Source organism: Penicillium alfredii (genome assembly GCF_028826965.1).
Source record: "Penicillium alfredii strain IBT 34128 chromosome Unknown utg000010l_segment0_segment0, whole genome shotgun sequence".
NCBI lineage: Eukaryota > Fungi > Ascomycota > Eurotiomycetes > Eurotiales > Aspergillaceae > Penicillium > Penicillium alfredii.
In genome coordinates this window covers 1,863,776-1,891,272 of record NW_026622707.1, presented here as the reverse complement: position 1 = coordinate 1,891,272, position 27,497 = coordinate 1,863,776, and the positions used below count along the sequence as shown (strand labels likewise).

At 51.0% G+C, this 27,497-nt stretch overlaps 10 protein-coding genes across 10 annotated transcripts; 5 read left to right on the top strand and 5 right to left on the bottom strand.

Moving 5' to 3' along the window:
- Positions 1–287: 287 nt before the first annotated feature.
- Positions 288–1,808, top strand: NUU61_008254 (AIM24 family protein; the record flags this gene model as incomplete). Its single annotated transcript, XM_056658779.1, has 7 exons — positions 288–453; positions 513–631; positions 693–764; positions 827–997; positions 1,052–1,170; positions 1,234–1,453; positions 1,509–1,808. The coding sequence occupies 7 exons, from the start codon at positions 288–290 to the stop codon at positions 1,806–1,808; spliced, it is 1,167 nt and encodes a 388-aa protein (XP_056509072.1).
- A 283-nt stretch (positions 1,809–2,091) lies between these two features.
- NUU61_008253 (uncharacterized protein) lies at positions 2,092–2,361 on the bottom strand (the record flags this gene model as incomplete). The annotated part of the gene is made up of 1 exon (XM_056658778.1): positions 2,092–2,361. One exon carries the CDS (start codon positions 2,359–2,361, stop codon positions 2,092–2,094), a length of 270 nt encoding a protein of 89 aa, XP_056509071.1.
- A 699-nt stretch (positions 2,362–3,060) lies between these two features.
- On the bottom strand, positions 3,061–4,258 carry NUU61_008252 (magnesium transporter CorA family protein; the record flags this gene model as incomplete). The annotated part of the gene is made up of 2 exons (XM_056658777.1): positions 3,061–3,634; positions 3,693–4,258. 2 exons carry the CDS (start codon positions 4,256–4,258, stop codon positions 3,061–3,063), a joined length of 1,140 nt encoding a protein of 379 aa, XP_056509070.1.
- Positions 4,259–5,939: 1,681 nt separating this feature from the next.
- On the top strand, positions 5,940–7,610 carry NUU61_008251 (cytochrome P450; the record flags this gene model as incomplete). Its single annotated transcript, XM_056658776.1, has 3 exons — positions 5,940–6,215; positions 6,282–6,644; positions 6,768–7,610. The coding sequence occupies 3 exons, from the start codon at positions 5,940–5,942 to the stop codon at positions 7,608–7,610; spliced, it is 1,482 nt and encodes a 493-aa protein (XP_056509069.1).
- A 1,710-nt stretch (positions 7,611–9,320) lies between these two features.
- NUU61_008250 (uncharacterized protein) lies at positions 9,321–9,692 on the bottom strand (the record flags this gene model as incomplete). Its single annotated transcript, XM_056658775.1, has 1 exon — positions 9,321–9,692. The coding sequence occupies one exon, from the start codon at positions 9,690–9,692 to the stop codon at positions 9,321–9,323; it is 372 nt and encodes a 123-aa protein (XP_056509068.1).
- A 1,631-nt stretch (positions 9,693–11,323) lies between these two features.
- Positions 11,324–12,988, top strand: NUU61_008249 (MCT family MFS transporter; the record flags this gene model as incomplete). Its single annotated transcript, XM_056658774.1, has 4 exons — positions 11,324–11,642; positions 11,712–11,818; positions 11,883–12,466; positions 12,559–12,988. 4 exons carry the CDS (start codon positions 11,324–11,326, stop codon positions 12,986–12,988), a joined length of 1,440 nt encoding a protein of 479 aa, XP_056509067.1.
- Positions 12,989–14,596: 1,608 nt separating this feature from the next.
- NUU61_008248 (kinesin family protein) lies at positions 14,597–16,959 on the bottom strand (the record flags this gene model as incomplete). Its single annotated transcript, XM_056658773.1, has 3 exons — positions 14,597–16,171; positions 16,229–16,638; positions 16,695–16,959. The coding sequence occupies 3 exons, from the start codon at positions 16,957–16,959 to the stop codon at positions 14,597–14,599; spliced, it is 2,250 nt and encodes a 749-aa protein (XP_056509066.1).
- Positions 16,960–17,822: 863 nt separating this feature from the next.
- On the top strand, positions 17,823–20,710 carry NUU61_008247 (COPII subunit SEC24; the record flags this gene model as incomplete). Its single annotated transcript, XM_056658772.1, has 4 exons — positions 17,823–17,860; positions 17,904–18,372; positions 18,424–20,070; positions 20,135–20,710. 4 exons carry the CDS (start codon positions 17,823–17,825, stop codon positions 20,708–20,710), a joined length of 2,730 nt encoding a protein of 909 aa, XP_056509065.1.
- Positions 20,711–22,180: 1,470 nt separating this feature from the next.
- NUU61_008246 (mitogen-activated protein kinase) lies at positions 22,181–23,497 on the top strand (the record flags this gene model as incomplete). Its single annotated transcript, XM_056658771.1, has 5 exons — positions 22,181–22,290; positions 22,357–22,552; positions 22,619–23,000; positions 23,059–23,406; positions 23,469–23,497. The coding sequence occupies 5 exons, from the start codon at positions 22,181–22,183 to the stop codon at positions 23,495–23,497; spliced, it is 1,065 nt and encodes a 354-aa protein (XP_056509064.1).
- Positions 23,498–24,775: 1,278 nt separating this feature from the next.
- NUU61_008245 (phosphotransferase family protein) lies at positions 24,776–26,038 on the bottom strand (the record flags this gene model as incomplete). The annotated part of the gene is made up of 1 exon (XM_056658770.1): positions 24,776–26,038. One exon carries the CDS (start codon positions 26,036–26,038, stop codon positions 24,776–24,778), a length of 1,263 nt encoding a protein of 420 aa, XP_056509063.1.
- Positions 26,039–27,497: the final 1,459 nt, after the last annotated feature.

Sequence of the window (27,497 nt, the reverse complement as noted above, 5' to 3'; positions counted from 1 at the left end):
CCGTCTTCGATAGTCTCGTGAGGGGAGAACCTTGGGAGCCGCCGGGTTCGGAGGAAACGCAGTCGGAACGAGTCAATGCAACCCACGGAGGTCGAGGAGGCAGTAAAAAGAAAGGCAAAGAGCAAAACAAAGCAATCCCGAGCTTCTTGTAGCTCTTCTTCGGATGTCGCAATCGCGAGGGGCAGTTGTGTACTTGGGGCGCATCTCGGCGCCACGATTTTCCCGTTCCCATCTCGGCTTCAAAACTGACGTAAACTTCTCCCTTGTCCTCCCCTCCCCAGACCACCATGCGTCCCGCTCTCCAGAGAGGCGTACGGACTCTGTCCTGGACTCGAGTTGTCCCTCGGCATCGACAGACGCGATGCGTTCAGATTCGCGCGGCGCCCGCCGGGCCCACGGTGAACGGGGACCATCTCCCTCTCGCCAGCACGCCCAGTTCCGCTGAGTCTCGCGGTATGGTTTTTTTTTTTTTTTGAACTGATGATCCATGCGCTGACAATGGAGGATTTCAGATGCTCGGTTCGACGTGGTTGGCGCTCCATACTCGCTCCTTTCAGTATCGCTCTCGGCGTCGCAAAACCTATACACACGACGGGGAACCTTGGTGGGACTGAGTGGAAAGGCGGACAACGTACGCGGCTTCTTGGCTCTGGCACATTTTGTGCGTCGCGCTGACAGTTTTGAATGCGCAGGTGGTCTCGTCCTTGAGCGTGCTAGAGCCGTTCCGGCGGGCTGTTGTTGGGGTGCCCTTTCTTTACCAGAAGGTATGACGCGTGCGCGCGTGTCATCCAAATTGAAGCTGGGGCAGCAATTGATTGTCGACTAGGTTTCCTCGGCAAGTCCGGTCACAGCACTCGTTTCCGTCCGATCGCCGAACACCTCGTTTGCCGTTGTGGATGTCAATGGATCTGTGGACTGGATGGTCACTCAAAGGCGAGCTCTGCTCGCATGGACGGGTCGGTCTCTGACAATCAAACCGACTATCAACACCAACCTGGTCCGTGGAGTTTTCCGTGCTTTTCTAGAGTGAATATCGGGCTAATTTGCACAGAGCCTGGCCCACTGGGGTAGCTCCGAGATTACTGGCAGGGGATTAATAGCTCTGGTTGGCAATGGGCAGCTCTATTCGGTTGAACTGAAAGCCGGGGAACAGTACATCGCTCATCCCAGGTATGTCTTGTCTACTCCGGCCCGCGTAACGCAATCTCTGGCCTCACTAACCTGTATCAACAGCAATGTGGTCGCCTACACAATGTCCTCCAACCCACCGCGCCCTTACCGCTTCAAATCCACCACTCTGAACTTCCAGGTCCCGGGTCTGAAGACGCTACCAAGACTGTTACAGAACAACAAGTTCATTCGCGACATGTCCGATTCCGAAACATGGAAGTCCACAATGCGATTCTTCCACAAGCTGCGGACTTGGTCTCGAATGACGATCTGGGGAGACCGGGTATGGTAATCCTTTTTTTTCTTAGTTTCTTACTAACATCACACCTACGAACCAGCTCTTCCTGCAATTTGATGGCCCCACCACGCTGCTCGTGCAATCACGCGGACCTCGTCTGAACGACGTCTTGTCCGAGCGCGAAGTAAACGAGATTGCCAGTGCCCCTCGAGGCCTGACAACCCGTGGTCAAGCTGAGGCAGGGGAAAAGAAAGCCGCTGAGGAGGCCGTCAACAACGTCCCGGATCTTGCACGCTCCGTCGATGATCTGAGCCACGAGATCCGGGGGACGAGCCAAAGCGTTGCCCAAATCCGAAAGGATGGCAAGGTGGACATTGAAGAAGTGGGCCGCACGAAATAGATACATAGATAGATCCTCTAGTTTTGGGGTGGGATTCAGTTGGAGGGCTTCTCTTCGCATTGGTTTCTGTGCAGGCGAGGAGCGGTCTCTTCGTGGATGGTAGGAGTAGGGTATTGTGTTGCATCCTGTACAGTATAGCTGGCATCTTTCACTCGGCCATGGGCCGGCCAATGGATTTTTCTCTCCTTTGTTGGGTTGATAGCAGGCAGGATTGCCCCCAAGATATGCTCTTTTATCTACAGCGTCTTAGCGTCTTTCTTAGAATGGGCAGAAGTCGTGTCCCCTAACAAGTATTATTCCCACACGAAGATTCAGCCACCCATCTAAACGACTGCGAGTCCGAATCCGAGTCCGACGCAGGAAGCGAATAACAACTCGAAGTATCGTCGACCCTCAAAAAGTCGAAGCTCTCGCACGCCGACTGGCAGTCACACTGGTCTCCCGGGGTCGCCACGAGCTTGTACTTCTGTCCTGGGATATCGGCTGCTGCATAGTCGCCTTTGATCCCGACGGTTTTCCGGCCCGACTGCTGGAGACAGCCGCTGTTGTCCATGCTGACTTCCTGGCCGCAATCGGTGCAATCGTCGTTGGTGCAGAACTGGACCCAGAAGTCGGCGGCGTTTGAATGGCGTTGCTAGGAGGAGGGCGAGGGTGACGCTCAGGAGTTGGGATGTAAGATGCATGGTTTGTTTCTTTTGTCTGTTGGCAGTGAGGAATGATGGGAAGAGAATTGGCTATGGAATATGGAATATGGGGATTATCAAGAGCAACTTACCTTGTTCTATAGAAGAATCACTACTGAGGAAGGGCAGATATAATTGAATGTTGTGTGGTCACTCGAACTCCCAGACAGAAACACCAGCCTGCCTTTATATGTACGATGTCCAACTCACTACTCTCTCCCTCTCTGTCTCTGTCCCATTCAATCAGGGGTTTTGTCAAGGCTCATGACAAGGCAGCCGTCCTTAGTAAATTGGTGTAGATCAAAGAATAGACTGACTCGAGCCTCGCCCGCCATTACCATCCCTATGCTGTCTGACCTATACCCCGGTTTGAGGCTGAGCCCTTTCCCCACACGCGTCAGTCACCAGACAACCTCCGGGGCTGGCTACTGCTTAACTCCACATATTGACCCTTTTTCTTCATGACTTTCTTGGAATTGTGGTTGGGGGAATGCTAGAGGCGGGCGATTCAAGAATACCCGGCGTGGTATAGATGATTTACAGAGTATAGTTGTGCCATATCCAAGTGACTATATGATCTGGGTTCTCCTCGCAATCACAAAAAGCAGCAAGATAAGCCCCAGGATGAAGCCCAAGATCCCAAACCACCAGGACAACCCAGCGACATCCAGCCCAGGTACTTTGACGTTCATACCAAAAAGACCGGTAATGACCTGCATGGTGACGACAATGGCGCCGATGACAGTCAACCGACTGAGAGCATCGGCGATTTGATTCCGCATACAGGTCGAGTCCCACGAGAGCTGGCCAAGGTACTTCGACTGCGACCGCGACAGCATCTGCTCTGCAATGGTCAGGTTGGCCATCATCGTCAAGACGTGGTCCTGGATATCGCTCAGGTACAAGGTAACCTCTGCGGGCGTGGACCCCAGACTACCACAGTGGCGGGCAAAACACCGGATAACATCGATCTTGTCGTGCAAATGTTGGCGGATGCGAGTGACCTCTTTCCGATACTTGTAGATGCTCTGGAGAGCCAGACCGATGTCTTCTGGGCGCGTGGCCGACACGCCGTCTTCGATGACCTCGACGCTGGTTTGGACGCAGTCGATGAAGGGGGCGAACCCGTCCACGATATCGTCGCTAAGCTGGTTAGCTCATCCATTCTATAGTGCTCATAAGAGACATGGCAAGGCCATACATGAGGGCATAGCAGATCCAGTCACTAGTCAACGCCACATGACTCTGATGCTCCTGGATGCGGCTCCACACATGGGCGGGATGTGGACTTTTGTCATATGTAAAGCTGACGACGCTCTCGCGGAAGACAATGGCGTAGACATTCGCCGACGAGGCGCGCACGCCTGTCGCTATCTTGGGCTGCTGTGGGGCCCGCAGAGAGACGAAATAGTAGGGGCCAAACAGCTCGATCTTCTCTCGGAGCTCGCGCGTCTTGATATCCTCGGTGGTAAGGGGATGGAAGTCGAGCATCCGCGATAACGTCTCGAGATCTTTGTCGGAGGGCGATGCGACATGGAGCCACCACAGTCCACTCTGTGTACCTGTCTCGAAAAGAGTCTCGAAGATGGAAGAGGACGACTTCAGCTGCTGGATGCTAGAGGCATGGGCGATTGTATCGACCTGGGTGCTGAAGAAACTGTACTGTGTGGTCTCGCCGGCAGTCTCCAGTATAGGAGTTTTCTCCTGGAGAGGGTTCACATTCTTGGAGGTCAGGGCTCGGGCCGGGAGGTCAACTACCGGACCCATGCTGTGAATTTAAGTGGAGACTAGGTGGGAATTCATAAGGGTAATTATCAGAGATGAGAGTAGACGGTCCATGGAAGCATGAGTGGGAAGAGAAGAAGGAAGGAGGAGAAAAAGAGAATCCGATGTAGACGGCAGTCTTGGCATTGTGGCGGAGTTTGAATTTGTTCAAGCGGTGTGCAAGTATATCTCTCAGGCCCTGGATATCCCTAGTTAAGCAAGTAAAGCAAGTCAAGTTAAGCACAGATACTGCACTTGTTAATGCAGATCTGGGGAATATGCAGCTGAATGGCCACGAAGAAGTAGTTATAGCATATAGTGCCTACGTCATGCCAAGCTTTGACTAGGGATGTTGCATGATATTGAAGGCATGAGTACCATATAAGACTAAATCAAGTCTTCTACATAAAGATCGGTCGAAGACGAAGACATAGGCATGAGAGGGTTGAGTAGATTCTGTTTTGACTATTGCAACCCTAAAGCGAATCAATAGTAGTTAAGAGTATCATAAACGAAGGGGAAAGATATTTTACCTTGTTATTCCTTTAGTTGTCATTTACTCCTAGGTTACAAAATGGTCACTATCTATACTATCTATCGTGTATATATAAAAAAGATATTTTAAATATTACAATGTCATAAAGACCCAATCGAGGGTAGAGTGACAAGGTTAGTGCTGGTGGGTCTGAACTTGCAAATATTCATTCGGCACCTAAGCAAAGCTTAAATCTTCGCGCTAGAGCTTTAAATACTAGATATCTCTCCTTGTCTATCTACTACCCTATCAATAACTCAATATCTCTAATCTCTTTCTCTTGCTTTTATTTTATCAATAATTCCCTCGGAAGATCCCATATCCTTACTCTTGGTTTCCCCCTTTGAATTGCTTCTTTATATTTCCCCCTCCAAAATGAATGTAGGCAGCAATAACCTTGGAAGTATTCAGGATTATGTGTGCAATACTTCTAGGGCCCGCATTCTCCAACAGCGACGACAACAGACTGTAATGCTAGCAAATTCTCATAACTATTATTAATAACGAAATAACAATATTCCGACAACTCCAAGGCTACTACCAGCATTGTAGTCATCGGCTCGCCTCCAGTAACAAAGTGGATCCGATATACAAAATCAGGCCTCACGGATATCCCCCATCCCCACAAACGAGGGACCCGTCTATGAGTTTTCATGGTTGAGAAAAGTGTTGTAACCAATAGTGACCAATCTATTCTCCCGACGTGCATCCAAGACAGACGCTTTTTTCTCCGATGGATTTGATTGCATCAGATACGTCATCCCTTTTCCCGGGGAGGTTGCCCATCGGCACTTCGCGCTCCCGTCAATTGCCGTGTCCCCCGCATACCAACTAAACAAGTACTTTCTACTATACGAGTAATTAGGGTCGCGTAGAAGACAATAGATATATTAAGAGTAATTGCAATGTTCTTTGGTGGTTCATCTTCCTCCCACGGGACTCTGACTGAGATTGATCTGAGTGAGCCGTACCACCTAAAACCCTCCGTCTGCCATATATCAGATATAGTTCTTGATATATTTGTTTCTTTTTTTATTCCTTTTCTCTGTCGTTGCCATATATCAGATATAGTTCTTGATATATTTGTTTCTTTTTTTATTCCTTTTCTCTGTCGTTGCCATGGGGTTTGCGCAAGAGTTCTTGCAACATATGACCTATGGTCACTTCAGCCTTCTGGTCGTGGGTATACTAGCGATCAGCCTCGTCTCGCAATATTTCCATGGAGGACTGAACAAATACCCCGGCCCATTCATCGCCAATTTCACCCATCTCTGGCGGTTCCACGATGTTCTTCGTCGCCGGCCAGACATCACGCATCTCCGTTTGCACCGGAAATTCGGCGATATAGTGCGTCTGGGCCCAAATGTCCTGTCCTTCGCAGACCCAAACGCACTCAAGGCGATCTATGGACTGAACAAAGGAATGGTCAAGGTATCATCCAGCCAACTCTTGAACTTATCCGCTTCCTCGGCTTACCAATCCCATATCTAGTCCGACTTCTATCCCGTGCAGATGTCCACCTCCAAAGGCGAGCCCCTTCCGTCCCTCTTCTCCGCCACGGACGAGAAGTTCCATGCCAATCTGAGACGCAGCGTCAACAATGCGTTTTCTATGACCTCTTTGGTTCAGTATGAGCCCATGATCAATGATACCACTCAGGTGTTCCTGGACCAGACCGAGAGGTTATTTGCTGCCGAGGACAAGCCATGTGATTTTGCACGCTGGCTGCAGTTCTTTGCTTTCGATGTCATTGGCAGCATCACGTACAGCAAGCGACATGGCTTTATTGACAAGAACGAGGATGTCGATGATATCGTCGCCCAGCTTGCGCGCATTTTTGACTACGCTGGTCCGGTGGGTAGCTCCTTGTCCTCGAACTTCTTCTTCTTCTTCTTCTTCTTCTTCTTCTTCTTCTTCTTCTTCTTCTTCTTCTTCTTCTTCTACATGAATTGCAGCTAAAGCAATTTTCTATGACAGATTGGTCAAATGCCGTGGCTGGACAAGCTCCTCTGGAAAAACCCGCTTCTGGACTGGCTGTCTAAATGGGGACTCCTCGACAATTCCTTCGCGGTGGCCATCTTTGCAAGGGCCCGAATGCAGGAGCGGTTCCGCGAGGCCACCCCTATCCATGGGGCTGGCGGTTCACGCGAAGACCTATTAACAATGTTTATGAAGACGCAAAAGACAAAGCCGGACGTCATGACCGAAAAACGGGTACTGACCATGGCAGTCTCGATGGCCTTTGCCGGGTCCGAGACGACGGCGATCAGTCTAGCCGCCGTATTCTACTTCTTACTCAAGCAACCAAGCTGTCTGCAGCGGCTGCGCAACGAAATAGACGAGGCTATTCGCGCTGGCAAACTCACGGACCATGCCTCGGGTGTTGTTTCGTGGACAGAGTCGCAGAATCTGCCCTATCTGGACGCCTGCATCAAAGAAGCGTTCCGCATGCACCCGGCCGCTGGCCTCCCCCTTGAACGAGTCGTCCCTCCCCAGGGCATGGATATCTGCGGTGACTGGATCCCCGGCAATACGATTGTCGGCTGCAGCGCGTGGGTGATTCACCGGCAGGAATCTGTGTTCGGGGATGATGTCGACACGTTTCGTCCGGAGCGATGGCTCGACGCGGATCCTGAACGGCTGAAGCTTATGAACTCGGCTATGTTTCAGTTCGGGGCTGGGTCTCGCACATGTATTGGGAAGAATATTAGTCTGATGGAGATCTATAAGCTGGTTCCCAGTTTTTTGAGACGCTTTGATGTGAGTTTATTCATTGATTTGGACTGGGACCGGTCCTGGTTCTCGTGGGGGCACTGTTGACATTTTTCTTTTCTTCTATCGATCTGCAGGTCGAGTTAGTGTATCCTGATGAAGAATGGAAATTGCACAATGCGTGGTTTGTGAGGCAACTGAATTTCACGACCAAGTTCACCTCGCGGGTCAAGAGTTGATGGATGAGAGGAATGCAGACTTCCCCATGGTAATGTTGGAGAACTCCTGCGGACAGTTCAGCTTGTACATATCTCTTCCTGCGGTTCCCGTGGCTTTTCCTCAGTGAACAAAGAGGCCTAAGACTACCCGTTGCTCTGCTAGTCCTCGGCATCCGAGTGACCATAATCATTATCTTCATTGTCACTGTAATTATTCAGACAAGCCGCTGGCCTGAGCGAAGCGAGAACGGCTTGAGAAGGCATAGCTTCTTCCCTCCCTTCTTCTATATCTTTTTATTTCTATATCGTGTCTTCTTTTTTTTATTTTCCTTTGCCCTTTGTTTGCCTATTATTTTACCCTTATCCATCTTTCTAATAATCAACACGTTTATATTGGTTCTTGCCATTGGCTTGCAGTATGCCGGCTCGCACCGCCGACGCCTCATGGAAACACGCGGTGTCGATCCAGGAATGCTCAAACAAAAGATCTTCGCTACCATGCGCCATGGGCCTGGATATTGTTTCCTTGGGGTCGCTCGAGGCTGCTCAGACTTGTGTGCTCTTGGGGACTTACTATCTCTACCATGGAAACCCTGAACTCGCGTGGCCCGTGTGTGGGTGTGAACTGCGCATTGCACAGGCCCTGAACCTCCATGGGAAGAAGAATTTGTCTACGCCGATTTGTCCAGATACACGGTGCGAAAACGAAACGCGAAAACGCTGCTGGTGAGCTATCTATGAAATCGAGACGCTCTGTTCCATGTCTTATGGTTACCCATTGAGCATCAAGGACGCGGACTGCGATGTCGAGCTGCTGGATAGCATCCCTAGCGGCCAGTCGCCGGGCTCAGTTAGCTTGGCACCTCTGAATCAAACCAGTCTTCTTTCCTATAAAAACTTGATGTCAAAACTATCCATTCTCACCAAAGCCATACTAACCGAGCTGTATGGTGTTGAACCCAACCTGCCTCAAACGCAATGCCAGACCTGCACGCCAGGCTGTTCATCGAAATTGCGCCATCTCATCCACAAAGTGGCTGATCTCGACGCACGACTGCATAAATGGAAAAAAGAGATCCCCTCCTAGTTGCACGTCAAAAGCCGCGGAACGTCCTCAGTGAAATACCACTCCGCAGAATAAATGGACCGGGACATCGGGGCGAGCGGCCCAGAGTTCGAAAACCACATCTATTAACTCTAAGCCCTAACCCTGGAGCTTGCGTTCGAGAATGCAAAGATTCTCGTTCATCGCCCTCTCCTCACCTACAAGACGATCCCCTCCACAACGGATTTAGAGCTCGGCAGTTCTGCATCTGACCAAGTCAGCACTTTTCAGCGGTCTCTCCGCTCGTTCAGATATTGGGATTTGCGTCGATCTTCTCTCTGGCTGCTGATACTTACGCTGTGGCGTTTATCGGGATCCACACTTTCACTGCAGGAGTCACGCTCTGCATCCTTGCCAGCATCGAGTCCCACCAGTCGAAGATCAGGTTACATCGATTGTTGGCCATGCAGAGGAGCTTATAACCGAGATCGCAGCTAGCAGCTCAGGAACTCGAAATTCTCGAGCGACTGGCCAGGTTAGTCATGGACAAGGAGCTCAAGGAGATGCTCTCTCAGGGCAGGAGTGACAAGAGCCAGGGACGTCCCAGATGCGAAGAAATTTCCCCTCCACTTCCTCCAGATTCAACTGACTCTGTGGACATGTCATCCTCCGGACCAGAGCTTGGGCACTGACTTTGCCGTAGGGGAAGCCGATTACCGGACAGATCTTGACGTCGGTGCCGGCGAGTACCTGCTTGGCGAGGGGGATTAGGTACGGCTTTACGCAGGTGGTGGCGACGTTGGGGTTCTTGGCGATTTGGAGGCCGGCGTGGATGTCTTGGTCGGTCATTGTTGGGTGGAGCAGGGAGTGGTCGATAGTTTTGGCTACCTGGGGTAGGGTTACGGTGATGGTGTTTTGGTGGGCCATGGTGGTTGTGTTTGGAATAATGTGGAAATGATTTGGATGGGCAAATGTATTTATTGTGAAGTAAAGGTCTTTTTTGGGTTGGGAGTAACTTGGTTTTTCTTGCGAGCCATTCTATTTATATTCCTTCTCTGCTACAGGCATCCTGGAAGAATCTGCCAAATCTAGTAAAAGGCTCCGGCGGACGAACTCTTCAGTGACGACTACTGTTTTAATTTTTGTGCCATAGTACCGGCAACTCAGGTAAAGAGAGAGATGAATAAACTTATTCTCGAGTATACCAGTTCAGGATCGAACCCGTTCGGTTCGTGTTATGCTGCAGTTGAGCCGTCGATGTATATATATTTCCAGCCGATCTCCGGGTATCTGCTTCAGCTGGAACCAACCAAGCGGGTATTAAATCAATTCAGCCCTGTTGAAATTAGAATAAAAAATAAATATAAAAAGAACGAATCAAGGAAATAAAATAATCAAATTAGAGGGGCAGAGGACTATCGAAATGAGATAATGGTATATATATGAGAGGGAAAAAAGAAAAAGATAAAGGTCCTACCCGGGATCGAACCGGGACTACTGGAATCAGAATCCAGTGTCCTAACCATTAGACTATAGAACCCTTGTTGAAGATAGACTATAAACTAATGGTTTATACCCATCCCAAACATACAATATTATTGCCCTAATCTCTTCTTCTTTGCAGATCTCAGGTTTCGGACTGAACGGCTCGCTCCGTCAAGATATTTTACACGTCTTGTCCCGGGTCCTTGGGATCCCGCGATCGTGATTTAGGTTACACAACGTTAAATTTAAATCAAATGCGAAACATCCGATATGCCTCGCTTTTTTTTCCCTCACGTAAGGTACCGAGTCAGCTCCATCCGGAGTTTCGGTTTCTCGGGCTAACGCAGGCATATTCCCGACGATATCTCCGGGCGCTTGCGTTTCCAGGAAATCACTGGGCCCCCTTTTCCACCCTTTTCACCTTTTTCACAATGGACCCTCCATGGAGGGCCCGTTGAGGGGGCCATCTCCCCGAGGGCTCCACACCCCCCGTCGCCACTAGGAAAGTCTTGTGTATGGCCCTGATAAGTGTCCTAGTGCTCTCAACTATACTGGACGTAGTTTAGCGGCGTAAATCAATGGGATACTGTCTGACTCTCGGACTTAGTCAAACGCGATGACCGAAGTCGCGACCGCAATTTCTTTTTCTTTTCTTTCTTTTTTTTTCATACTCTTCCCCTGCAGCTGGCCTTAATACTAAAGCCCCGGCGCCCTGAACCGCCAAACGAATCTCTAACTTGAGAGTCTCAGGGCGCCCGAATCTGCAAAGTGTGAAGCCGGTTACATGCTAGACACCGTTTGTCAACCGTTAATCTGCCAGGCAAGTTGCGCATCTTGAAACCATCTGGTCCCTTGTTCAACGTTGCACATCCTTTGATTTTAGCTTGCATCTATAGAAGGTGCCTGCCCGAGTCACAACTATATAATTCTCGAATGCGCACTCGCAAAATGCCAATTTCTAACCTCTTGGATGCCAGCAGGTTGACGATTGAAGCACAGCATACTATCGCAACTCGCGAAACAAACAACACCCAAAACCACACAAGAAATTCCCCTAACGACATCAGACAACAATGACCGCCCCCAACGATAATGTTTCTTCGATTGACAGTGCCACCACTCACGAGGCGCCCTCGGACAACTCGACCCCCGCCACGATTGTCCAACTGAACGGCGACCTCGAAAAGGGGACCCAGCCAGAAACCCACCAGGATGCGCCCTCGCAGGCCGGGGGCCCAGAAACGAACACTGCGACTGAGAAAGATGCGACTGCCCCGGCGCTGACCCCCGCGCCGTCGCCGATAGGCCCACCGCCAGACGGCGGGCTGCAGGCATGGCTGGTTGTCTTGGGCGCATTTTGCGGATTGTTCGTCAGTTTCGGTTGGATTAACTGTGAGTTCCCGTCGAGGATTTGTCTTGTTGTATTGTTGCTTGAAACACCGCGCTGAACTTCTCGTCCAGGTATTGGTGTCTTCCAGACATACTATGAGAGTCATCAGTTGAGCAATCTGTCGACCAGCACCGTGACTTGGATCACGTCGCTGGAGACCTTTGTGATGTTCCTTGGAGTGCGTGCCCTGCTATATTTGAATTGGCTATCTGATATCGAGTCAAATGCTAACCCAACATCAGGGCCCCATCTTTGGAACGCTCTTCGATAGCTACGGCCCCCGCTGGATCCTCCTCATGGGCACATTCCTACACGTCTTCGGCCTGATGATGGCCTCCCTCTCAACAGAATACTACCAATTCATCCTGGCCCAGGGCATCTGCAGCCCCTTCGGCGCTAGCGCCATCTTCAATGCCTCAGTCAACTCGGTCAGCACATGGTTCGCCAAGCGCCGTGCCTTCGCCTTGGGCGTCACGGCTTCTGGATCCAGCCTGGGCGGAGTCATCTTCCCGATCATGGTCGAGCACCTGATCCCGCAGGTCGGATTTCCCTGGGCGATGCGTATTTGCGCGTTCCTGATATTGTTCCTGCTGGCGATTTCAAATGCCACGCTTCAATCGCGACTCTCGCACCGCCCCAAGCCGTTCGATATTATCAACTTCCTGCGGCCGCTGTCGGAACTCAAGTTCGTGCTGACTGTTGCGGGTGCCTTTTGCTTCTTCTGGGGCATGTTTCTGCCGTTTACTTTTGTCATTACCCAGGCTCAACGCTACGGCATGTCGGGGCACATGTCGTCGTATCTGATTCCGATCCTGAACGCTGCCAGGTGAGTTCTCCATGCGATGCACCTTGTCTCCCTCTCACCCTTTCCCCCTCCCAGTCTCTTTTTAGAATACAAAAGACTAACCATGGAAACAGCATCTTCGGCCGAACCCTCCCAGGGTACCTCGCCGACAAAATCGGCCGCTACAACGTAATGATCCTTACAATGTACTTCTCCGCAATCCTCGTGCTCGCCCTTTGGCTCCCGTCACGCGGCAACATCCCCGCAATCATCTTCAGCGCGCTCTACGGGTTTGGGTCCGGCGCCTTTGTGTCGCTGGCGCCGGCGGTGGTGGCGCAGATCTCTGACCTGCGCGAGGTCGGCGTGCGCAACGGCACGTTCTTTGCAGTGATTTCGTTCGCCGCCCTAACTGGTACCCCGATTGGCGGGGCGCTGGCCCCTGATGTGTTGCATGGGTCGTATACGAAACTGCAGGTGTTTTGTGGGGTTGTGATGATTGCGGGCTCAACGCTGTTTGTGTTGGCCAGGGGTGTTGTTGGCGGATTTCGGTTTAGTAAGGTGTAAATAAATACCCTCTTCTTGATGGAGAGTTGATGGATATAAAAAAAAAGCAATAGACTATTGTTCCGAATATCTATTTTATAAGATTCTTTGTTAAGATTTTTCTAAGCTGAAATAAAAATAGATCACTAAAAACGTCATCAAAGAGGATATGAAAAAGGGTTTAAAATAAGGTTAGTAGCTTATTCTTCGAGATCTATACTAGTACCCCACAATGCAATCTAATAGACACGAGGTGTGCTGTTGGGGCGGTTTCGATCTACCAAAGTGTAAATGACGCAAACCTCTTGATGGCAATAAACAAAAAGCCACTTGATAGACGAAGAGGAAGGAGGGACTGAGTAGTTGCCTTGGTAGTGGCCCAGCCCAGTAGAAATCATAGGTACCCCCTTTCGATTTTTTTCTTCTCTTCCTCAACGCCACCATGTCTGAAATGTGAGTATCCCCTGAGTCCCATGTTGGATCTCGGGCTAATGATCATCAATCAGTGCTGCGGGTCAGAAACGTTCCGGGGGTGATACCCCCTAAAAAATCAAAATCTCTATTGCCCGCGGTGTGGATCTCGGGCCCACCCAGGGCCATGCCAACCCCCGTGCCCGACTTGCGGCAACGCCATGTCGGAAAATGCTGTGCTTTTTGCACAAATTGCCATCGATCCCCCCCCCCGGCGCCACCCTTTATTTGTCCGCCCACATTTCTTCTCTGGTGCGGGCCGTCCCCCCCGCCCGCCCGCCCGCCCCATAGTTTGGCCGGGAGGCGCGATCCGTTATCCCCTTCGGCACAGGCCGTCCCCGCTGTGCCTAACACGAGAATGGTGCCTGCCCCGGGGCCTGACCGGGATGGTGCTGTTGGCTCGCGTGTCGCCCGCCCCCTATTTTATGTATTATTATATTAGTTTATACTGTTTGGGCTGTCTGGTGTCTTCCGGGTGTCTGTGCTTTGTACAACTGAATGAAGCAATGACCGAGTCTCTCAAATCTTTCTTGTAACCAGTAATTCGAACTGTCTTTGAGGGTTATGCTGGATTAACGCATCCCTATCTTGACGGGTACCCCGATCCGTGGGACACTAGTCCCTGATGTATTGCATGATGTGTGGCATGGGTCGTAAACGAAGCTGCAGGTGTTTTGTAGGTTTACTATGATTGTGGGCCTCGACGCCGGTTGTGTTGGCGAGGTTTAGTTTAGCAAAGTATAAATACCCTCTTTACAATAGAGGATTGAATAATATATAGAAAGATTAATAGAATGGCGTTTGGAATATTGACATTTTAGATTATTTAGAGAGAATATTCTACAGTTAAATAAATAGACCGCTGAAAGGGGTATAAAAAGGGTTTAGAAGATGGGTTTAAAAAGGGTAAGAAATAACCATGGTTAGTAGTTTATGCTTTTAAGATGCATGCTGTACTCGATTTGACGTATCTCTCATGACCACAGCTACTAAAAACAGCGTTCAAAGCAGAAGAACCTCGATTGATCCAGTACCAGCACCACATAATATAATATAACGGACACGGAACGCCCTAGCACCGTCGCTGAAGGATGATGCACGAAAAAGAAACCCTCCACTCTATATGCCCCAGCGCCTGACATGCTCGACATGCAACGATCAGACCAAAACTCCATTGCGCATGTTCTCCACCGTCCGAATCCCCACGCCCTTCAACTTGCTCAGCTCCGCCAGGCTATTGACCTGGAACTGGGGCTGATCAGAAATGATTTCCGGAGCATTGCCACCAAATGATGAAGAAGCCTGGTCCATCTCACACAGGCAGTCGACGATAGCCTCGGCCTTCTTAGCACCGACACCTTTGAGCAACTTGATCTGGCTGACGTCTCTCGAGTTGATGATGGACAACAGATGGATGGTGCGAGGCGAGACAGTGGGATCCTCACAGTCCAGGGCATCATGCGCGTCCACACTCGGACGGAGAGATTTGGCCGTGGCACGTCTCTTATGTGTGGGGCGCGAGGCTTCTTGGAGGCTGTCTTCATCGCTCGAGAATCCGTCGCCACCCATGGCGTCCTCGTAGTCACGATCGAAATCTTCTGACTGGCGTTTTCCCAGAGTTGTCGTTGGCTCCTTTTTCAAGGACAGCATGCTACCCGTTCTTCCTTTGGCAGGAGGGGAGTTATGCTGACCCCAGGACTTTGCGTGGACTCGTTCTTTGAGAGCGGCGATCTTGCCGGCCAGCTTCTCATTGTGCGGGAAATGAGGAAGTGCAAGTTGGTACATCCTCAAGGCCGAGCCTTCTTCACCCCGCGCCTGGTGTTGCTTGGCCATAAGCAAGTAGGACAGCCCTTCAGCTCGCGCATCTTCTGTGCCCTCGATGCGCTGCTCCAGTGTTTCCAAACGCCGTTGGACTTGTTCATTCAGCTCTCGGACTTGGGTTTGCCGCGACTGCTCGCTCACAGCCCGGACGGCCAAAATTGCCTCGACCTTCTTCTCAACCATCTCCTCAATCGTGGCAGCGGATATGTCTGCGTGGCTAGCCGGACGAGCGGGCTTCTGGGGCCGCACAGAATGCGTGTCGGAAGAAAGAGATGAACGTTTGGGGATCTCGGGTTTCCTGAACTGTGTTACTGGTTTCGCCAGTGGCCGGTCTGAATAGACGTTAAATGCTTTCACAGGCTTGCCATCATCTTTTTTTGCCGGGTCCTTGACAGCCGGAGCGGGCATGTTCACATTAACCGACGCTGTGAGCGGTCGCAGCGGCTGTCGGTGTCCTGAGTTTGCCATCGATGGCCGGATGGAAGGTCGTGCAGGGCCCTTGAACATTGGGTCATTCTCCACTTCGCGCACTTCGATTTTCCTTGTTCGATTGGCAACACTCAGAGAGCTGATTGTGTCTAAGTGATACGACCGAACGGGCGCGAGATTGAGAATCATCACTGTCAAGCCGTTGTTTTGCCCCAGAGACAAGATCCTTGTCATCTTGGACTCGCGATAAGGGATCCGGTGCTGCTTCTTGGTGATTGCCTCGACACACTGAGCGAGCACAAAGAGACTCTTGTTGATGCTTGCCGACTCGACCATTCGCTCCTTGTCATTATCCGTTCTGCGATTATCTTCCGACCCTGCCAGATCGATGGCCGAGGCAGTGCTGACTCGAGTTTTGTCCGGGGAGCAGACAGTGACCTTGACACCGAGAATAGCGTGGGAGCGCGAGGAATGAGCGTTCAACTAGAAGCAGTGTTTTAGCCAAGGCGCAAGGCCAATACCATGACAACATAAAAATACCTTGGTCGCGGAAGTCGACCTGTTGTTGTTCGCTTGGTCGTACATTCCTTCAAACTCCTTCAGGCTGGTGCATGGCTTTTCGGTCAAACCAACGACCACGGTTTTCCCACCGTTGTCCCGCAGGGGGAGCCCAGCCATCGTACGCTTCTCCGGCGGTTCCAACAGATCATACACCTTGTCATTGTAGATTTCATAGTAGCTCAACGAGACCTGAACCGTTGTCTCCCCATTGGTGTCCTTTTCGATCTTCCGGCTGCGTCTGTAGATGCCACTGAGCAGGCGTGGAATCACACCCCGGTCCGCCAGGCTCTTACCGCCGCGCATTGTGTGTGTTTTGCCTGTTCCGGTGACACCGTACGCGAATAAAGTCACATCGAATCCGTTGAACAAGTGTTTGATCGTCGGGGCCACTACCACACCTCGTCAATATGGACCGCACAAACAAAACACGAAATTGGACACTCACCCTCCGCGTCGAACAGCTCCTGCTGCGACGCCTCTGCGTCGTACACCCCATTGAACTGGAACGAATACTCCTCGCCCTCGTTCTTGGGGTTGGGGATCCGCACCACGTTATCCCGGTCTCGCAACGCCGCCAGTTTCTTATCGCCATTGCTTGACTCCCGCGATTTGGAGTCCGTGCCCGCCGTGGATCCCGTACGGAGAATCGCATCGAGTTCTCGTTCAGACTTGAGGAGAGGCCGAACACGCGCAATAACCCGGATGCTCATTGTGGTGGATCGGTCATGCAGATTTCCGTTTCAACTCGATTTGCAGACAGCCCAATGCGGAGACAAGAGAGCAAAAGAATGACAAAGTGGAACCGAAATCCAATCCTCCAACCACAAGAAAAGAAAAGCCAACAAAGAAGAAAAACCTACCTACGTGTTCACGGTGGATGCTGAATGGGAGAGAGTTGAAGCTGGGGCAGCGCTCTCTTTGTCGGTGGTGCGGGTTGGCAGGGCAACGAGGGTGCCCCCAGTTGGCTTGCACATTCCTTGTCCTGGAGCAGCACCACATACCGTTCGGTCGGGTTTTTGGTAGAGGCAATTCTGTAAGAGACAAGGCCATGCGTTAAATGGATATTTGAATCTTCCAACTTTAATGTCCCAATTGACTATGTGTATTTGTTCAGGGATTCGGGATAGCTCACTACCAGAACATGTGGACGATGATTTTTTTTCTATTAGAAATGACGAGAATTAGGTACTAATATCTTGATCTCATATATATCAAGTACAAAATCTATAAAATATACCTTCTACAATGTATAATATACAAGATAGAAGATCTAACAGCTCGTATATAGTCGAGGACACCGCCCCCGTGATTGGTCGGACCCGCAACCTAAAGGCCACGCTCCATCACCGCCATCTCCCGCCCTCAACGCATCTCCTCCTTTCGGTGATCGTGCTTTCTCTGCCCCTGTCTTTGGTGCAGCTTTCTTGTGTATGCTATTTGCCCCTCTCCTACTCGGTATGTTGCTGATTGTGGATCTGCAGTGAAGCTGTCACCCCCGCCCGGATCAATTCAACCCACCCGAACCTCTCGAGGGTGATCTCATCTCGGCCACATCATAACCTCTCCGACCTTCATGGCAGCACCACAAGGGGGCTACCCTCCCCAAGAAGGGTACGGTCAGCCTGTCTATGGCTCTCCGGACCCCGCGCAACAGTCTCCGGTCTCGGCGCAAGGAGCGCCCGCTCCTGGCCCCGCGGGGGGGGAAGAAGAAAAGAGCGTATGCTGGCGAGGCCTTTGAGTTTGGCTCTGGAGCCAATGCTGGACTTGGTGGACAGCAGACTGCTGGAGGTGCCTATGGCGCATACCCCCAGCAGCCGCAGGTCGCGGGATACCAGCAGCCCGCGTACGGGTCGGATCCGACTCAGTTGCCGCCTGTGACGCCTGGTTATGCTCCTCCTCCTGTTGCCCCTGCCGGGTCACACCATGTGGCGCACATGTCGCAGCAATTCGGAGCAATGGGATTGGCCGAACCGCACCACTTGCCCCCGACGCAACAGCCGCCCATGGCCCAGGCCCCGCGACCCGTTCAGCTCAACCAGCTCTACCCGACAGACCTTCTCTCTCAACCGTTCAATGTGGCAGAACTGGACTACCCCCCACCTCCCGTGATTCTGCCTCCGGGGGTATGTATCAATTCCTGGTGCAGATAAAATCAGGTGCTGATGAGGAAATAGACTAGCGTGTTCCCGTCCCCGAACGCCAATTGCCCTCCGAAATATATGCGGTCGACGTTGAACGCTGCACCGACGAATAACTCTCTCCTCAAGAAGTCCAAATTGCCCTGGGCCCTCGTCATCCAGCCGTACGGAGCCCTTCACGACTCGGAAGACCCAATCCCCGTTATTCCGGACCAGGTGATTTCACGATGCAGACGCTGCCGCTCCTATATCAACCCCTTCGTTGTTTTCCTGGACCAAGGCCACCGTTGGCGTTGCAACATGTGCAACTTGACCAATGATGTGCCGCAGGCGTTTGATTGGGACTCGGCGCTGCAGCAGCCGACCGAGCGCTCGCTGCGTGCCGACCTCAACTATAGCATGGTGGAATTCGTTGCGCCACAGGAATATATGGTTCGACCGCCCCAGCCTTTAGTGTACCTCTTCTTGATCGACGTGAGTTATGCTTCCGTGACCAACGGTCTCCTCGCAACCAGTGCGCGCTGCATTAAAGAAAGTCTTGATCGCATTCCCAATGCCGACCGACGGACTCGGCTGGGTTTCCTCGCGGTCGACTCCAGCTTGCACTACTTCAGCATTCCCCGGGATGATTCTGGAGCTTCGGACCCCCGCATGTTGGTTGTCAGTGACCTCGATGAACCCTTCCTGCCGATTCCCGGTGATCTCTTGGTGACGCTGAGCGAATGTCGGGAGAACATCGAATCTTTCCTCGACAAGCTGCAGGAGATGTTCCAGAACACCCAGAACAACAGCTGCGCGATGGGCTCGGCATTGCGGGCCGGCTACAAGCTGATCGCTCCCGTTGGAGGCAAGATGACCGTTCTGAGCTCTTCGCTGCCCAACATTGGTCATGGTGCACTCACCATGAGAGAAGACAAGAAGGTACTGGGTACAAGCAAGGAATCCAGTCTCCTCCAAACGGCCAACTCCTTCTACAAGAGCTTCGCCGTCGAGTGCTCCAAGGCGCAGGTATCGGTGGATATGTTCCTCTTCTCGTCCCAGTACCAGGACGTGGCATCCCTGAGCAACTTGCCCCGGTACACTGGTGGCCAGACCTATTTCTACCCAGGCTGGAACGCTGCGCGCAGTGAGGACGCAATCAAGTTTGCACGCGAGTTCTCTGATTATCTCTCATCGGAGATCGGTCTGGAGGCTGTTCTCCGTGTGCGCGCGACAACAGGTCTACGCATGAGCACCTTCTACGGCAACTTCTTCAACCGCAGCTCCGATCTTTGCGCCTTCCCGGCGTTCCCGCGTGACCAGGCGTACGTGGTCGAGGTGGCGATCGATGAGACTGTCCAGAAACCGGTCGTGTGCATGCAGGCCGCTGTTCTCCACACTACTTGCAACGGCGAACGTCGCATCCGCGTCCTGACCCTGGCATTGCCTACGACCCAGAATCTGGCGGATATTTATGCCTCGGCTGACCAGCAAGCCATTGCCACGTTCTTCAGCCACAAAGCTGTCGAGCGCGCCTTGAGCAATGGCCTCGAGCCTGCCCGAGAAGCCCTGCAGGCGAAGATTGTGGAGCTGTTGACCACGTACCGAAAGGAGCTTGCCGGTGGCAGCGTCAGCGGCGGTGGCTTGCAGTTCCCGGCCAATATGCGAGGACTCCCGATTCTATTCCTGGCGATGATCAAGAACGTAAGTGTTTTTAGTCTTGGATTTACTTGAGAGCTCAAATGGCTAACTGGAATTTCCCTGATAGCTTGGTCTTCGCAAGTCCGCGCAGATCCCGACGGACATGCGGTCCGCTGCGCTCTGCCTCTTGTCAACCCTGCCCCTGCCGCTCCTTATTCAATACATCTACCCGAAGATGTACTCCCTCCACGACATGTCCGACGACGCCGGCAAGCCAGACTCGGAAACTGGCGAGATCATCCTGCCCCCGGCCGTCAACTTGTCCTCGGGGCGTTTGGCCTCGTTTGGCCTGTACCTCATTGATGACGGCCAGACACAGTTCCTGTGGGTCGGTCGCGACGCCGTGCCGCAACTCATTGTGGATGTCTTTGGCGTGCCCGACAAGACCCAGGTGCGGGTGGGCAAGCAGACTCTGCCGGATGTTGACAATGAGTTCAACCAGCGCGTGCGGGCGGTTGTGGAGAAGAGCCGCGACCACCGGGCCAAGGGGGTGGGTAGTATGATCGTGCCGCACCTGTATGTGGTCCGCGAGGACGGCGAGCCGAGTCTCCGCCTCTGGGCACAAACGATGTTGGTCGAAGACCGTGCGGACCAAAGTGTGAGCCTGGAGCAATGGATGGGCTCCTTGCGGGAAAAGGTTTGACCTCCTTTCCAAGTTTCGTCTGATTTCTTCGCTGACGAGAAACAATCCCAGGTCGTGCAGTAATGGCTCTACCCATGGATTGAGAATGCTTTTGCTCGATATTTCCTTTCCTGTACCATTACGTCTACGGGGATGCGTTTGGTCGGGATTTTTCTAGGGGTCGCTTTGGATGTGGATCTATTTGGAGCGTATAATCCAGCGCTAGAGGAGCCCTGTGTGCATGAGAGTCGATATGAGTTCTATGAGAAAAATTGTTTCGCGCCCTCATCCCCTGTAGTCCCCTGTAGTCCCCGTAGTGATCTACAAGCCAATTGAAACCTGAAACCAGAGTGCGCGGCTCCGTCAGATCCGTCAGACACAGTGGAGACATCGAGTGATTGTGACAAATTCTGAACCCAGACAGTAGCGCCCAGGGGCGATGTGATGAGAAGTTGGCGCTGTGGCTGCTGCGACAGGGTACTTGGGAAGACCTGGCCGGCCCCCTCTCCATCGCCGGCTGAAAATGTACCCCTCATGTACTTTTACCCAGTGGAGATGTGTTGCCCGCGACCCAAGGTTCACCTAACATGACATGTTGGTCAACAAGACCCCTTTTCTGTAGAAAATAGAAGAGTCCAAAACATCACCTTTCGCACTCTTCAATCTGCTTGACACCGTAGCGCGCGGCCATTTGTTCCATCTCCCTGCTCCATCTTCTCCCCGAGCCCCACCACGACGCCCGGCTTCTCGACTCTCTCCCCTCCCCATCTTCTGTCTTCCCCCACCTCTCTCAGCTTCCAAACATCCAAGTGCCTTACCCAAGCCCACTTTGTTGCATGGTACGTACGAACAGTGGCCCGATCCGCGTCAGGGGACAAACCCGCTTCGGGCCTTGGATTGTCTCTTGTCTCGCAGAGACCATGCTCTGGAATCCACTAACACGGCTTCTCTTCTAGACTCCGAGACTTGTTCACCGTGATCCGACCCGACACCTTGTCGCTTCTTTTTCTGACCCCTGAGCTGTGTCGCTCTTCCGTCTGGACACCCGAGTGTCTCTTGTCGGGACCATCACCCGCGATAGCTTTCGTGCCATCCTATTCTCCTATTCTCCCAGCTCTACCGGTGCTTTCTCCACCCACAGATCTTGAAATCGAGCGGCAGACACAGTGAGAGGAGGACTTGACTTGACCACGGTCACCCAATCTACTTCGACAAACAAAAGTAAGCTTGGCCGTTCTAATTTCGTTGGGCAATGCGCCGTTTGCCTCGGGAGCCATCAAGACCCTTGACTGCTACCGATTTCCCCCGCCTACCCTTGGAATCAGCATCACTGGAGTGTGTCCCAGCTGGTGAGCTTTTTGCTTGCCTCTGGCGAAGCCGTGCGAGTCACTGCTTACCCCCGCCATGGATTGTCTCTCCCGTTGTCTTCTCTGGATTCCCAGGTCAATATTCAGAACTGACAATTCCCCAAAGTCTTCCAGATCTGCCAATATGGGGCAGCAGAACCCTCCACAGGGAGGATCGCGAAAGATCTCCTTCAACGTGTCCGACCAATATGAGATCCAGGATGTCATTGGCGAGGGTGCCTACGGTGTTGTCTGGTAAGCGATTCTTACTGATCCACACGGAATGGACTTGTGTATGTGTGCAGAATCTAATCCATATAGCTCTGCTATTCACAAGCCCTCAAGCCAGAAAGTTGCTATCAAGAAGATCACACCGTTCGACCACTCCATGTTCTGTCTGCGCACATTGCGTGAGATGAAGCTGTTGCGATACTTTAACCATGAAAACATTATCTCGATCCTGGACATCCAACGACCTCGCAACTACGAGGGGTTCAATGAGGTGTATTTGATTCAAGTATGCTGTCCTGGTGGGAGTTCAAGGTGTCAGTCGCATGGAATCTAATTTCTAATGGTTCTGCAGGAGCTGATGGAGACCGACATGCACCGAGTCATTCGGACACAAGACCTGTCGGATGACCACTGCCAATACTTTATTTACCAGACGCTGCGTGCGCTCAAGGCCATGCACTCGGCCAACGTGCTCCACCGCGACTTGAAGCCCTCGAATCTTCTGCTCAATGCCAACTGCGATTTGAAAGTGTGCGATTTCGGCCTGGCGCGATCGGCCGCGTCTACCGATGACAATTCTGGATTCATGACTGAATACGTGGCCACGCGCTGGTACCGTGCGCCGGAAATCATGTTGACCTTCAAGGAATACACCAAGGCTATTGATGTCTGGAGTGTTGGGTGCATACTGGCCGAGATGTTGAGCGGAAAGCCTTTGTTTCCCGGGAAGGATTGTAGGTGTTTTCTGACATCCTGTCCACATTGACCGAATATCGAACTGACACTATCCAGACCACCACCAGCTGACGCTCATCCTGGATGTCCTCGGCACCCCGACCATGGAAGACTACTACGGCATCAAGTCGCGACGCGCGCGCGAATACATCCGGTCTCTCCCCTTTAAGAAGAAGATTCCCTTCCGGGCGATGTTCCCCAAGAGCAACGAGCTGGCCCTGGACCTGCTCGAGAAGCTGCTGGCCTTTAACCCGGCCAAGCGCATTTCCGTCGAGGACGCTCTGCGCCACCCGTACCTTGAGCCGTACCACGACCCGGACGATGAGCCGACGGCGCCACCGATCCCGGAAGGGTTCTTTGATTTCGACAAGAACAAGGATGCGCTGAGCAAGGAGCAGCTGAAGGGTGAGTTTGTTGATTTATCTAGGCCTCTTTTTATTCGTGTGGTATGCTGACTGCTGTGCTAGTACTCATCTTCGAGGAAATCATGCGGTAAAGCCATGTGGAGTGATAAGGATGGAAATGGAGCAGGGCTTCTTTCTTCAAGAGTTTTAAGGCATTTAACCGATAGTGAGGATGACTCCATTGGTTTCACAGTTAGAGATAGCAAGGCAACTGGAAATATGACTGATTTTAGTGTAAATCTTCTAGATTCGGGATGTAGCCCCGGCGGTATGCTTCTTAAGTAATTGCTATAAGAATATGACTTTTTTTTCTTTTATAATCATAGTTTCTTGTAGTTTATTATTACTATTATAGTGATAATATTAGTCAATATATTCCATTAACTTTTTACTTTTATTCCTATAATATATTAATCCCAAATCCCGTACACACTTGTTTGACCACCAGCCGATTACGCTCCATCGAGCACACGCACCACAAACTGTCTCACATCAGCCTCAAGAGCTCGAATCTAGGGATGTATGCTGGATATTGTGGGCCACCAGATAAGATAAACCACCAAGGAACTGCGGATGGTTAGCGATCTTGTATATCAGTTTGGGACTAGGGAAAAAACCTGAGACATAATAGCGGCCAGCTGCGGCTGGTCCGGGAAAGCTTTGCAGACGACGATATGGTTGAGGGTGGGCGGCTGAAACTTGCTGAGAGTATACAGGGCATCAGAAGTGCGGAAACTTTCCCAAACTGAGAACACGTTTGTATGACGGGTGGTGATAGTGCCGCTGCTTCAGTACCAGCTGAAGGTTGCTTGAGCAAGGGAACTTCATCCACTTGTCCAATTCGTTTTTCGATTTACATGCGAAGCCTATCGAAGGGATCTTGTGAACCATGTGAGCCACGGGAAAGATATAACACAAATGATTTGGGCTGGAATTTGGCTTGGTGGCCGTACAAAGTTGATGATTATGAATCGCGATGAAAACTCGCCTCGACAAGGTTATACTTCGAATCCTTACCTCGATACTCTCGAAGAAGGCCTCCTGCCAATGTGTTGACGAGCCTCAGCTGCGGTAATGCCGTTGCAAAAAAGACAACATCCCCCGGGTGACTATCTGAGACGCTTCTTTGACGAGAACGGGCTTACCCTCGTTTAGCGAGGAGGTTTGTACCCTTGGTCTTATGCACGAATAAAAGCTGGCTTGGTGGGAGGTGACTGAACGACTCGAGAATTTCTCAGACAGGGCGCAGGGGCTATATAAGTGGACTGGAACACGACACTCAAGGAAAAGCAGGCATCTTGATTTATTCTCAAATTTCAATTGACATTGTGATTCTTTCTACTTGTCTGCTTCTTGCGATGCCAACTGTTCTAATTGTATATTTCGATTACTTTTTGGAGTTGATGATCATTTTCGTAGCGTTCCAAGGCTTCTGCTTTCCAAGTCCCCCAATGGAAATCATGAGTGATTCCCATAGCTCCCAGAAGTCCGGCAAAGAGCCCAAGAAATCCTTCCCAATCGGCGAGGTCGTAGCCGCAACAAAATCGAAATCTGTGCATGAGCCGGCCATTCCTGACAATCATTCCGAGATCCGGATGCCCTTTTGCTTCGAAACACTTTGCAAAAAACGTTTCGTCTTCACCGATGGAGTTTTCACCCGCGTAGAAATCAGCAACGGGGAGCAGGACGATCGGTGAATTGAACGCTCCTGACTTTGAATCCGTATGCGCCCACTCCCAGTCGATGATTCCGGTGATATTAAATTCATCGTCAACAAGTATTTGGTCCCCCTTCTCATCCGCATGCTTCAAATAGAACTTCCCGTCGTCAAGATGACTTTGAGAGCAAGCTTCCGAGACTTGATCCAAGAGAAACCGATGAATTAAAAACGCATCAACTGCCCGGTCGACGTACAACTCCTGTCGAATGATTAAATCCAAAATTAATTGGATATGTGCACTAAAGTACGCTTCAGTAGAGAAGAAAGGGCCGAGCGCTTTCATCCGGGAATCATGATACTCTGTCAAGGACTCTCGAGCAAATGGTCCAATATCATAAGAGCCAGGATGGTGCATAGAGCCCGTCATAGTAAAAGGATGAGCCTTCAGCTCTATATAGACGTCCGTAAGCTGACTTGTCACCTTTCTTCTTTGCTCAGGAGTAGCAAGAGACCATCGCAGGGAACTTCCAGGCAGCTTCTCCATAAGGATATATCCAACACCCACAGGATTTGTTTCACAAAAGTTGAAGTCAAAAACTTTCGGAACTGGGACTTGAGTTTCACTAAGAAACTGTAGGGTTGAGATCTCGCTGCGCAGAATGTAATCTCGTAGCTCTGCTGGCGGAGAAGTAGCGTTGGACCTTCGAATACGCGCTAGCCAACTGACTCCATCATCGAATGATATCTCGATATGATAATTCATCCCACCCATAACTGAGCTTCGTGTTGATCTATCATACTCAAGGTTGTGTGGTATAGAACAAGTGAGGCCTCCCCGAAGAGCTGAGGCTCGAGAAATAAGCGCAGAAATGTTGATTTTGTCAACAAGTTTGGTGATCTCATCTCGTTCGGCTTTCCTGGCGGCGGGGTCGTATTCAGCTTCTTCCTGTCCGCAGAAATCAGCATGGCCCATGACATCGTGATTTTTGACTTACCTCCCATCTTGGACAGGTGTGGTGATCTGGTCCCAGATGTTTCGCACAAAGATGACGATTGCATAGAACGCATTCCCCGTACATGCGAACAGAGGCTTTGTTACAATTTTCAATATCACATAACCACATCGTCATTTGCCAATCTTTGTCTATCTCTTAGATAGACAGCAGAAGCAGAAAATTTGACCGGGAATGCTATTTATGTATCGCATGAATTTTTATTCAGTTTGATAAGGAGAAACTGGGAGAGTACACCGCCAATTTGACACATTGCGTCTGTGCTGACTTTGAGTTCTGACCTGCTAGCTTTTCACCCAGATAAAGCCTGTAGTTGCTTTATGATTAAGTAAAGCCTTCGCTGATTCGAGTGCCTCGTGCGCAGCGAGTGGATTCAAGCCTCATGAAACGCAGTGACGCACGCTTGATTGGAGTATTTGATAGGCTATACCCCTTATTTATAGAAGTAATAGTCACGTATGAGCAGTGATAAGAAGACGATTCATCACAAATTGCAAATAAGATCCTACTGTGGTCACCGAGAAGTTAAACGAAGACTGATTTCCGCAGGTCCATTGAAAAAATCATTCATATTATCACGAATTTCCTCTTTACAATCCCCCACTTACTGTGTGGATCAGCTATCGGTATTTCCTAGACCTTTTTTTCAGTCGGAATCAACAATAATGCCGAGCCCTGCGATCAAATGCGTGAAAGAAGGCTACACTACCTGGGCAGAGAGTGGTTCGAGATATTGCACTGCCCATAGTATGGTATCCACGCTGAGCTAGCTCTATCGGTGCTAACCCATGTTCTACAACAGAATAAGAATTGAAATGGGAGAATCGATGGATAAAAACCTGGAAGCAGCCAGAAGACCTCTGAAATTTATTCTAGGGCCATTGCTGTCTTTTTTCCATTTACTGTTGTTCATCTTTTATGTGCCTTTTCTACTTCGATAGCCATCTCCCTGTCTGTTGTAAGTCTTGAAGCCACCATAAGAAAGCAATTTGGTGAGAATGTGGATTTCATTTGCTTTCACGTATTTGCAACAACAGAAGTAAAAGAGGCTCCATAGTACGAAAGTGACTGTCAGTGCAGTAGTGTGATCATTCGATACGAAAAGCATTCTGTGCCCCAATATGACGAAGTACCAGGTGCTGCAAATCCCTCGTTTTTCCTCAGCGCTTGACCCACCTCTTAGCTGGCGCCTAAGCCACCTGCAGGCCTGTCACACAGAATTCTCGCATATGTGTATGGTGTTCGGCGGCCGACTGGTTCCAAGTCTACCGACCAAAATTTCTGTCAAGCAAGGCTGTGGTTTCCTGCCTCGATATTTATTATCGTACTTTCGCCTATATCTGCCCACATCTACCCGTACCAGCTCACATCTTCCCATGTGCCTTCTTCCACGTTGCCAATACATGATCAACGCCATGA